Source organism: Xenopus laevis, chromosome 8L (genome assembly GCF_017654675.1).
Source record: "Xenopus laevis strain J_2021 chromosome 8L, Xenopus_laevis_v10.1, whole genome shotgun sequence".
Lineage (NCBI taxonomy): Eukaryota > Metazoa > Chordata > Amphibia > Anura > Pipidae > Xenopus > Xenopus laevis.
Window position 1 is genome coordinate 132,801,472 of NC_054385.1, and position 12,368 is coordinate 132,813,839.

Consider the following 12,368-nt stretch of genomic DNA (forward strand, 5'->3'; position numbering starts at 1 on the left):
TGTAGAGAGACATGATGTCTGGTGAGTTTAATAGAGTGAGCTCTAATACATCTTCTAGGCAAAAGGAGCCCCCTATAAGATATATTGGATGTAACTGTCAGTGAATATCTGACACCCAACTGCTGCATGAAGACAGAATGAAGAGAAACAGATGCTGAGAGAGGAATAGTGAACATAAACTGGATTATTTCAGAAACACTACAGAATTTTTAATTCATTGTATTTAGAAAGTTTTTTATTTTAGTATGAGGAAGCGTATGATAAATTTACATTTCCGTGATAGTTACCCTTTAAATAATATCCACACCAAGCTAACAATCCTGACTTTGTCCTCATTTTAAAGATTTATGGTTTTTGGGGTCAGCTTAGTGTTTGGGGCATGTTTGTTTCTGAAATAGTAGGCAGTGTGTGATATGTCCATGTATTTATATTGTGCAGCTTCAAACGGGGGCTCTACATGTAATAAAGTTCAGTGATCCTTTGCATAATTGGAACCTGGGGCCCTTAGTATCCATGTTAAGGATGTAGGACATGCAGGAGATCGAGTGCTGTAAAGTGCAAGCTTTCATGTGATTTTCATAACAACTACTAACTTGAGAAAATGTTTGGAGCAGAAAGACCTAATAAGCTAGTTTGACTTTGTCAGAATTCAGAAATTTCTTTTTCTGGGGTCAAAGTCTTTCTTTATGGAAATTTCGGACTTTTTGAAACCATAAAACCCCCCTACACTTTAGAACACAAGGTAAAAAATGCCGCTAACAACAAGTTGACCCCAGAAAAAGACATTTCTGAAAACTTGCTGTTAGCGGCATTGTGTTCTAAAGCGTACTGCTGGGGTTTTATGGTTTCAAAAAGTCCGAAATTTCCATAAAACACCACGTGTGGTATTGGTGCACTCAGGAGGTGGAACTACAAAACTGAGGCTGATTAACAATAGTTGGCTTTTAAGAAATGCCCCTAAAGGAGAGAGCACATAATATAGAAGAAAATAGAAAATGAAGTGTGAGAATACATTTTCCAGCACTGATGTGGCTAAGGGAAACTTTAGGACAGTTATTCCCAAACTGAGGCAAGGAAGGCTCAGCCTGAAGTCTAATTGGCTATTGAGATTTGGGTAGAATGCCAGTTTGCTCTGGTAGATACCGAGAGCTGAACATGAAGGGCAGGAGTTGGGGATTATTTTTTGTTTGCTCATCCGTTGGAAATGTGGTAAAATTGCTAATAGAGCAAAGATTTTCAAATATCTTCAATCTTGTTACCAAGGGTGCCGATCCCAATAATTCAGTCTCCGAGGGGCTTGATCTGAAGGAGTCTGACCAACTCTACTGCAGGGTGGTAGTAAGTCTTCACAGCTCTCACTGTAAAAGTAAAAAAAAAAAACCCCTTCCCAATATTTAGGCGGAACCTCTTTTCTTCTAATCGGAATGAGTGACCTTGTGTCAGCTGGAAAGACCTACTGGTAAATAAATCATTAGAGAGATTATTATATGATCCCCTTATATATTTATACATAGTTATCATATCACCCCTTAAGCGCCTCTTCTCCAGCGTGAACATCCCCAATTTGGCCAGTCTTTCCTCATAGCTAAGATTTTCCCTTTACCAGCTTAGTTGCCCTTCTCTGTCCCCTCTCTAATACAATAATGTCCTGTTTGAGTGATGGAGACCAAAACTGTAGGGCATATTCTAGATGGGGCCTTACCAGTGCTCTATACAGTGGGACCCCCTCCTCCCGTGACTCTCTGCCCCATTTAATACAAGTCAAGACCTTATTTGCCCTTGATGCTGCTGACTGGCATTGCTTGCTACAGACAAGTTTATTATCTACAAGGACTCCAAGCTCCGTCTCCATTATGGATTTGCCTAGTGCAGTCCCATTAAGGGTATAAGTGGATATTGTTACATCCCAGGTGCAGGACTTTACATTTATCAACATTGAATCTCATTTGCCACTTAGCTGCCCAGATTGCCAGTTAGTCAAGATCCTGTTGCAAGTGCCACATCCTGGATGGAATTAATTGGGCTGATAGTTTTGTCTCATCTGCAAACACTGATACATTACTTACAATCCCCTCCCCTAAGTCATTAATGAACAAGTTAAATAAAAGTGGCCCCAATACTGAGCCCTGGGGGACCCCACTAAGAACCTTACTCCAAGTAGAGAATGTCCCATTAACAACCACCCTCTGTACCCGATCCTGTAGCCAGTTTCCTATCCATGTGCAAACGACTTCATTAAGCCCAACAGACCTTAGTTTAGAAAGCAGTCGTTTGTGGGGCACAGTATCAAACGCTTTGGCAAAATCCAAATAGATCTACTGCCCCCCCCCACTGTCCAGCATCTTACTTGCCTCATCATAAAAAGCAATCAAATTAGTCTGACATGACCTATCCTTCATAAAGCCATGCTGATTGTTGCTCATAATGCCATTCACTAGGACAACATTTTGAATGTGATCCCTTAACAAGCCTTCAATTAATTTGCCCACCACAGATGTCAGATTTACTGGCCTATAATTGCCAGGCTGAGATCGTAATCCCTTTTTAAATATTGGAATGACATCAGCTTTTCTCCAATCCATATGAAAGCGAATCTAAGAAAATCAGAAATAGGTGCTGGTCTAAAACTGAACTAAGAACCACGGGGGTGTATGCCATCAGGCCCTGGAGCCTTGTTTACATTTATGTTTTATTAAAGCTTTATGGATCATATCCTGAGTCAGCCACTGACTAGATTGAGCTGAGCCATCAGTGCAATTATGAAGTAAGTCTGGGAACTCACACTCCTCTATTGTATACACTGAATAAAAGAACTGATTTAGCACATTTGCCTTTTCTGTATCTGTTACTTTTAATGGAGCAACGTCATCAACCTGCATCTATTTACTATTAAAATATTTAAAAAACGTATTGGGGTTAGTCTTAGCCGCCGCCACAACGCACTCTTCAATTTCCTTTCTTTGCCTTCCGGATTGCTGTTGTCTTCCATTGTTTAAGCAGAAGGTTGTGGAGGTGACCTGAGGAAGGTGGTTTGCTGAGGCTTTGCTAGCTTTGAGAACTTGGCCTGTAAGCACTAGTAGTTCACCACAGATGCTCATTGCTTCCCACGCGAAGAAGAACACAACCTCGTTCTGAAGGAGTATCACTGCTTCCTCCCTTTCATCTTTGACCTTTCTCGTATGCCTCCTATCAGAGAAGCTTCAGGTCACCACGAATGAAAATGCCCATGTTCTCTTCTGATCTTTCTATTCTACCTATGGCATTACCATCTATTGTTCTTCTGTACCATTTCCTCATCTCCTGTTCCAAATATATGGTCTTCCGGCCACTGTCCTGTGCATCACTAACATTTTCTTTCATCATCTCTTCCCAGTGTTCTCTCTATTTCTCTCCACTTTTCCTACTTGTTCAGAAAATGGTGGAAACCCAACATTGTTACCCATTCATTCTGTCCCTCTGAATGCCCATTTTAAATAACGGTCCCTCTTTTGACCCTATTACATCCAACTGAATCTGCACCAAAGTCTCCAGTGACCTTCAGTTTGGCAAATTCAAATGACAACTCCATGCTTATGCTCCTCAACCTCTCTGCTGTACAGTGGGTCATCAGTTCTGTGATGGAGGGGTTATCCCTGTTTAACTGCTCCATCGCTTTCCTGGAGAAAATATTCTCACCACTTGGGCTCTGCAGCTCTCTGGATCCTTTCCAACTGTTCTGGAACCACCTGGGAGCTTCTCTACTTCTCTTGTCCTGAACTTTCCTCTTCTCCTTTGCTAAAACTCACTCGTACTACCACCAACCTGCCTGGTCAATGCTATCAATAATTCACCTCCTTGTAGCTACACTCTGCTTTGTTCTCTGCAAGTTGCATTAAAAGCTAGTACCAAAACAAGTCCCTATCTTACTTCCAGAACTCCTTAGTGGCATACCTTCTACTTTTTCTCTCTATCCCCTCAACAGTTGATCCAAACTGCTAGCTGCAAGACTCTCTAATTCACCAAGCAACCCTCTGCTGCTGGCTTTCTTTCTAAACCTCATATGAACTCCGTATCCATTCTTGTATCTATAAAGTCCTTTGAGCAGTTCCCCACCCTACATCCCATACCTTCTCTCCACTTGGTCTTTCTTCCAATCCCAACATTCCCCTAGCCATTCCCATACATAATATTCCATTCTCACTTTATCATTATTCCAACCAAAATTCTATTACAAATCAAATAAATAATAAAACTTCATGTGCCTCCCATGCCCCTACAACTTAAAAAAAAGTTGTGACTGTGAAGCACTGTGTGAGGGCAAATATTGTTACAAATAAAAACATTACGCAATGTAAAATGGCAAAGTATTTGGGGATTTCATCATCTACATGAAAGAAAGGGCCAAAAGCCATCCAGGACCATCCAGACAGCAGTGTATTAAATACAGCCCCGATTCTGTAGTGGAAATCCGTGCATAGGCTCAGGCATTCCATAGTCTCCGAACCCAGTTGGTTGTTGCACCCAGAAATGCAAGTTTCACCTCTACCATGCAAAGAAGAACCCATATATAAACTCTATCCAGAACCTGGGCACAAGGTCATGGAACATGGACTGAGGACAACTAGTAAACTGTCTTGTGCGTTGGCCAATCAAAATGTGAAATTCACATAAGTAGTAATGGTATGAGGGTGCATTAGTGTGTATGGCATGGGGAGCTGGTACATGTGGGAAGGCACCATTAATACTGAACCACATATACAGGTTTTCGAGAAACACTTGATGCCCTCCAGAAGACCCAAGTCTGTTTCAGGGAAGGATGTGCTCATTACAGCAAGACAATGCCAACCCATGTTATTTACCCATTACACCAACATTGCTCAGTAGTGAGTCTGGGTGCTGATCCGGCCCCTTCCTGCACCCAAGACATTGACAATATTTGGTATCTGCAAGACATTGACAATATTTGGACCTCAGTCTTGCAGATACTAAACCTTGAACATGGTTCCCTGGCCAACATCTTCGACCTTCTGCCTACATTTGCCAAGTCTTCCTCTGTTCAGGCATCTGTTGGCCAATCATTCCAGAGCCTTGTGGCAGGTCTCTACTCAGTCTGTTCTGCCAATCAGATCAGCCTTCTCAGGAAGAGTATTTCTGGGTAAATTAACATTCAAGTTGGGGAGCAAGAAGTGACCAGATACAAAGCCAACTAGATCACAACCATTTGAATTTAGACCCACATTGACTATTGGTTCAAGCTCCTTCCCTGTATTGGAGGCTACTGATATACCTGGCCTCTGTTGAGGCTTTTTCCATTGACTACCACTTTATCATCACCACAAGATGCCGCTCTAACACCAGAGGGGATTTGCAGTTGGACCAGCCTGATGTTCTACAGGAAAAGTATAATTTACCTGCCATGAGCCAATGTTCTGGGGTGTGCGCACCTTGGAACCTTGCACCCCATAATTCACATTAGAAATAGTAATAGTTGAGCCCAGATCCAGCAAACCCTCATGTTAAATCTAATTGCTCAGTAAAGGCCAGCATCAGTGAGACTGTTCTAAATAAACACAAGCCTTGCGTGTGATTGGCCTCTAGCAGCTCAGGAGGATACCATGCAGGGTGTATGAGAAACCAGTTCAGTCTGCAGCATCAGTGCTGGTTCTGTTCACCCACAGAGCAGAGCAGTAATGTCCTGTGCAACCAATGTGCTAATGTTGCACTAATTCATGTTGCACTAAGGCAGCAATACCAAACCTTGAGGCCAAAGTCTCTTTAGGGGCAGACTTACTTGGAACCTTATCAGCTAAAGGGGGGGGGATCAAAGGTTGGCGCTTAACCCAAAATCAAATCCACATTCAGGCACCAGAGACTGAGATCAGAATAATATTTAATGTGAAGCACAAAATGTAGCACAGAGTACACCCCCACCCTTAAATATCGATGGGGGGACCGGATTGCATCCATTCTCAGAGTTAATCAGACATCCCTTGAAATAACAGGTAAGAGCTGAAAGCAATTTGTATCCAAAATTTATTGACAGACAGGGGTAAAGCTACAGGGTCCAGATAGGATTGGGGTGACCCCCTCCCCCACACTGTACTGCATCCTTCACATTGGTCAGTCAGTCCTTACACAGCTTACTCCCGACGCATCTCCAGCCAGGAACGGTTAGTGCTGCTTTCTTCTGAAGGAACACCCTGCAATGAGAGAAAGGGGGTCACTCACGGGGTCTCATATGCTCCCCCACTTCCCTCTAACAAGCTCCTTTGGGATATGGAAAAACATCAAGTAAAGCCTCTACTGAAATCCTATTGCCCTAAATGTAATAAACATGAGGTGAACTTCTTCCATTATCTTTGCCCCTCCTACAAGTAGACTATTTGGAGCAAGGTGGAGAGTCCGATTTATACTTAAATTCATAGATTTAATAGAAATAAAATGTTCCAAGTTCTGCTTTATTACATCTCAGTTTCAACAAGGTATTAAAGGGGTTCATCTTAAAATTAACTGTTATTAGGACGGAGAGAGGGATATTCACAGATAATTTGCAATAGGTTTTCATTTTTATTATTTGTGGCGTTTAGCTTTTTATTCAGCAGCTCTCCAGTTTGCAGTTTCAGCAATTTAGTTGCTAGGGTTTAAAGTCACCTAGCAACCATGGATTGATTTGAATAAGAGACTGGAATATGAATAGGAGAGGCCTGAACAGAATGACAAGTAAAAAGTAGCAACAACAATAAATGTGTAGCCTTACAGACCATTAAGATGGGGTCAGTGACCCCTGTTTAAAAGCTTTGAATTAGATAACAGGCAGATCGATTAATTTGTGTAATGGAAATGATTAAAGGGATCTGACTTGGGTCAGAGGAATATCAATGTTGATTGAGGCAGAGAGATAATTATGCCGGTATAATTAATTTAAGGGAATATCTACCTCAATCAAGACTGTTTGAAAGCGGGAAAGATTCAAAAAGCAAATAATTCAAAAACTATAAAACAAAAAATGATGATTGATAAATTGCTTAGAATAAGAAAAATTAAAAAGTGAAGCACCCCTATAAGCAAAGTATCAGATTCCGTAACTATTGATTGTTTATGGCTCCTGCAAGAAAGGTTTATTGTGAGTTTTTGGCTCAGGGGTAGAATGTGCCAGTGGAACTCGGGGGGAAACATTGTCGCTTCTTATTCAAAGACAAAAATAATCCCGGTCACTAGTGGCCCAATTGCCCATAAGAACATGAGTGAAATGAAATCTGTTCTAGTTGAATTTAACCCTTGTGTGGTGCCTGTATAAAGGCGGGTACCTTCTGTGAGCCGAGCTTTGCCCCCCGTGGGCTGACACAGGACGGTGGAGCAGCCGACACACAGGACGACAGTTTGCGCGTGACTGAACACGGTGGTGATCTTGTAACAACCTGTAACACAGACCCACATCAGATACACAATAACCAACACACGGATTCCTGGATGCCGGGGTCGCTGACCCCACTGACTGGAAGTCACACAATACCTGGGCATTTGACATCCATGAAGTAGGAGTTTGGGCTCTGGACCAGGCGCTTCTTCTTGTGTTTGCGCTTCTCCTCCTCGGGGGAGGGGTGCAGGAGATCCTTAGCGAGCTGTTGGGGGGGGGAGACACAAGGATTAATATTGGGGATATGAATGGGATGGTACATTAGAGCAGGAGTCAGATCAGCAGTGCAGCACAACATCACTACATTGTATCATTATGAGACAAGTCAGAGGCATCACTAAATACACTGGACTCCCCCAGCCCTACAATAAACTGCCCCCCATGTCCAGCAAACCTAGAGGAGCCAGAGAAGTCACTGGGGTATAAAATGCCACAGGGAAGTCACGTGCCAGTAACTAGAGCCCCGCACTAGGCCTCGCTATTTCCTGCGCCATATTGCTCAGCTCGGGCCTGCGCTTCTCTGCCTTTCCGTAACCGCTTGGGCCCACTGACAAGCTGCACCGACACTTCATGGGCAGCCCCAGCCGCCTCCCGAGTACCAAGGTGTCCGATTCCCGCCACGCCGAGGCCTCCCGGGCCCCACGCTGCCCTCCCCGCACTCACAGGCATGTTCTCCGGATGCGGCCGCTGCAGAAAAGGAGGGAGACCGGAAGCTGAGTCCTGTATATAAGGCAGAACGCAGAGACCGCCCACAAATGACGTCAGGGAAGGAAAGCTGCGCCATGTTGAGAAGGTCACTGGTAAAATACCCCGGCAGCTTTAGTATGATAACGAATGGAAGAGAAGTGGCATTTCCGGGTCCGAGGTCATACTGGTGAATGGGTAACTAATGGACTGAAAGCAAGTTCATGTTCATAATCGTAACTATGTATATTGCTGGTTATAGAGTTTTCCCTGTGTCTCAGATGAGCGGAGAGCAAGTCCGGGCATGTCCTGCAACTGCCACCTGCTCCCAGTGACGTCATTCACTTTAACTTTCCCACTGTCACCTGACTCCTCCTTCTCTTCCCCTGTCTCTCTCTGCTCTCATTGTGCTGATGGGAGACCCTGCCCCAAAGAGCTTACACTCTCCTGATATAATGTGGGACCCTGCCCCAAGGAGCTTACACTCTCCTGATATAATGGGAGACCCTGCCCCAAGGAGCTTACACTCTCCTGATATAATGTGGGACCCTGCCCTAAGGAGCTTACACTCTCCTGATATAATGTGGGACCCTGCCCTAAGGAGCTTACACTCTCCTGATATAATGTGGGACCCTGCCCTAAGGAGCTTACACTCTCCTGATATAATGTGGGACCCTGGCCCAAGGAGCTTACACTCTCCTGATATAATGTGGGACCCTGCCCTAAGGAGCTTACACTCTCCTGATATAATGTGGGACCCTGCCCTAAGGAGCTTACACTCTCCTGATATAATGTGGGACCCTGGCCCAAGGAGCTTATACTCTCCTGATATAATGCGGGACCCTGCCCCAAGGAGCTTACACTCTCCTGATATAATGTGGGACCCTGGCCCAAGGAGCTTACACTCTAGTGGTATAATGGGAGACCCTGCCCCAAGGAGCTTAAACTCTAGTGATATAATGGGAGACCCTTTCCCAAGGAGCTTACACTCTCCTGATATAATGGGAGACCCTGCCCCAAGGAGCTTACACTCTAGTGATATAATGGGAGACCCTGCCCCCAAGGAGCTTACACTCTCCTGATATAATGTGGGACCCTGGCCCAAGGAGCTTACACTCTAGTGGTATAATGGGAGACCCTGCCCCAAGGAGCTTAAACTCTAGTGATATAATGGGAGACCCTTTCCCAAGGAGCTTACTCTCTCCTGATATAATGGGAGACCCTGCCCCAAGGAGCTTACACTCTCCTGATATAATGGGAGACCCTGCCCCAAGGAGCTTACACTCTAGTGATATAATGAGAGACCCTGCCCCCAAGGAGCTTACATATCCTGATTTGTCCCAATGAATTGGTATTGGAATTGGGTAAAGATCCACTTGTCTCCCAACCTCACAGAATCAGCACAAGTTCCACAGTGTGTGGGCAAGTCTGGGCAAGTGCTGAGAGATCTCCTGCAATTAACTGCACCCAGTCCAATGGTACAGCTTCTGGCTCATCAGCCTTCTCTTAAGGTGCCCATAGACGTAGAGATCCGATTGTTTGCAGATGTCGCCAAACGAGTGGATCTCTCCCCGATATGCCAACATTGAGGTGGGCATACCAGGCTGATCCAATCGTGGGCCATTAGGCCCAAAGATTGGATCATAATGGATCTGATACGAGTGGTCAGATCCCGGTACCACATACACACTTAGATGTGATCCAACGGGATTTTTTAACTTGCCCGATCAAGATCAGGCCAACTTTCTGCCAGATATTGATCGGGAAAGTCCGTCAGATGGCCCCACACACGGGCCTATTTGCTCAGTCTGTGGGGCCTTTGCTCTAGTGGTATAATGGGAGACCCTGTCCCAAGTAGCTAACAATCTAGTGCTATAATGGGAGACCCTGTCCCAAAGAGCTTACAATCTAGTGCTATAATGGGAGACTCTTTCTCAAGGAGCTTACACTCTAGTGGTATAATGGGAGACCCTGTCCCAAGTAGCTAACAATCTAGTGCTATAATGGGAGACCCTGTCCCAAAGAGCTTACAATCTAGTGCTATAATGGGAGACTCTTTCTCAAGGAGCTTACACTCTAGTGGTATAATGGGAGACCCTGTCCCAAGTAGCTAACAATCTAGTCCTATAATGGGAGACCCTGTCCCAAAGAGCTTACAATCTAGTGCTATAATGGGAGACTCTTTCTCAAGGAGCTTACACTCTAGTGGTATAATGGGAGACCCTGTCCCAAGTAGCTAACAATCTAGTCCTATAATGGGAGACCCTGTCCCAAAGAGCTTACAATCTAGTGCTATAATGGGAGACTCTTTCTCAAGGAGCTTACACTCTCTTGGTATAATGGGAGACCCTGTCCCAAGTAGCTTACACTCTAGTAGTATAATGGGAGACCCTGTCCCAAAGAGCTTACAATCTAGTGCTGTAATGGGAGACTCTTTCTCAAGGAGCTTACACTCTAGTGGTATAATTGGAGAACCTGTCCCACAGAGCTTACACTTTAGTGGTATTGGAAACCCTGTCCCATGAGTTAGTACTCTAGTGGCATAAGAGGAGACCCTGTACCAAAGAGTTTACAATCTAGTGCTATAATGGGAGACTCTTTCTCAAGGAGCTTACACTCTAGTGGTATAATGGGAGACCCTGTCCCAAGTAGCTTACACTCTAGTAGTATAATGGGAGACCCTGTTCCAAAGAGCTTACAATCTAGTGCTGTAATGGGAGACTCTTTCTCAAGGAGCTTACACTCTAGTGGTATAATGGGAGACCCTGTCCCAAGGAGCTCACACTCTAGTAGTATAATTGGAGACCCTGTCCCAAAGAGCTTACAATCTAGTGCTGTAATGGGAGACTTTCTCAAGGAGCTTACACTCTAGTGGTATAATGGGAGACCCTCTCCCACAGAGCTTACACTTTAGTGGTATTGGAAACCCTGTCCCATGAGTTAGTACTCTAGTGGCATAAGAGGAGACCCTGTCCCAAAGAGTTTACAATCTAGTGCTATAATGGGAGACTCTTTCTCAAGGAGCTTACACTCTAGTGGTATAATGGGAGACCCTGTCCCAAGTAGCTAACAATCTAGTGCTATAATGGGAGACCCTGTCCCAAAGAGTTTACAATCTAGTGCTATAATGGGAGACTCTTTCTCAAGGAGCTTACACTCTAGTGGTATAATGGGAGACCCTGTCCCAAGTAGCTTACACTCTAGTAGTATAATGGGAGACCCTGTTCCAAAGAGCTTACAATCTAGTGCTGTAATGGGAGACTCTTTCTCAAGGAGCTTACACTCTAGTGGTATAATGGGAGACCCTGTCCCAAGGAGCTCACACTCTAGTAGTATAATTGGAGACCCTGTCCCAAAGAGCTTACAATCTAGTGCTGTAATGGGAGACTTTCTCAAGGAGCTTACACTCTAGTGGTATAATGGGAGACCCTCTCCCACAGAGCTTACACTTTAGTGGTATTGGAAACCCTGTCCCACGAGTTAGTACTCTAGTGGCATAAGAGGAGACCCTGTACCAAAGAGTTTACTCTCTAGTGGTATAATGGGGACCCTTCCCCAAGGAGCTTCCAGTCTATGTATATTATTCCAGTAAAAACCTGAAAACAAACAAGTGAGAGTGATAGAATGTTTGCGTATGTAACTCACCAGAGAAATCTGATACATACCATAATGTTGTGTCTGCAGCTCACGGCACACGTCTCTGTATAGACAGCTATTGGCATCGGCAGGTAAAATAATAAAGGGAAGCGAGAAGCACATGGAATATAAAGAAATATCACAGCCAATAGAATCGTTTATTGAAGTGATGAAATGACAGCCGGCCAATAGGATCAGCCCGTGGGTTTAAAGTCCACATTCCAGGCTGCTGGTGTAATGAATGAGGGAGTTGCCATACAGTTACTGCCTATAGGGGCTGCTTATATCTTTATCCAGGGCCCCGTACAGCAAAATGTTCTGTGCCCCCTGGTCCCCGCCCACCCCAAGCCCCACCCCAGATCCCGCCCACACCCCAGTAAAAAGTCCATACAGACATCAGTGGTGGTCAGGGCCCCCCTATAAGTTTAAAAAAAAAAACATTGGTGCTTGGGCCCCTCATAAAAGTTTTATTTAAAAATCATTGTATTTATGTGTATTGTATTTTTATAATTATTTCAACTTGTTATTGTAATGACCCCCCGTTTCTTCTCCTAATTTATTGTTCTGCTGTACAGTGTTTGCCCTCAGGGAGCACTATACAAATAAATATATACATATTCATACATACATACATGTACAGAGGGATATTCTG

At 44.3% G+C, this 12,368-nt stretch overlaps 1 protein-coding gene across 2 annotated transcripts; it reads right to left on the reverse strand.

Moving 5' to 3' along the window:
* Window positions 1–5,852: 5,852 nt before the first annotated feature.
* On the reverse strand, window positions 5,853–11,817 carry rps27.L (ribosomal protein S27 L homeolog). 2 transcript variants are annotated; one of them, XM_041573800.1, is made up of 4 exons: window positions 11,746–11,817; window positions 7,493–7,601; window positions 7,287–7,397; window positions 5,853–6,179 (listed from the first exon to the last, which is right to left on the reverse strand). In XM_041573800.1, exons 1-4 carry the CDS (start codon window positions 11,800–11,802, stop codon window positions 6,151–6,153), a joined length of 306 nt encoding a protein of 101 aa, XP_041429734.1. In that variant the 5' UTR covers window positions 11,803–11,817; the 3' UTR covers window positions 5,853–6,150. The 2 variants fall into 2 exon arrangements, with proteins under 2 accessions (XP_041429734.1, XP_018087049.1); XM_018231560.2 differs by lacking the exon at window positions 11,746–11,817 and adding an exon at window positions 8,060–8,217.
* Between the last annotated feature and the right edge of the window lie 551 nt (window positions 11,818–12,368).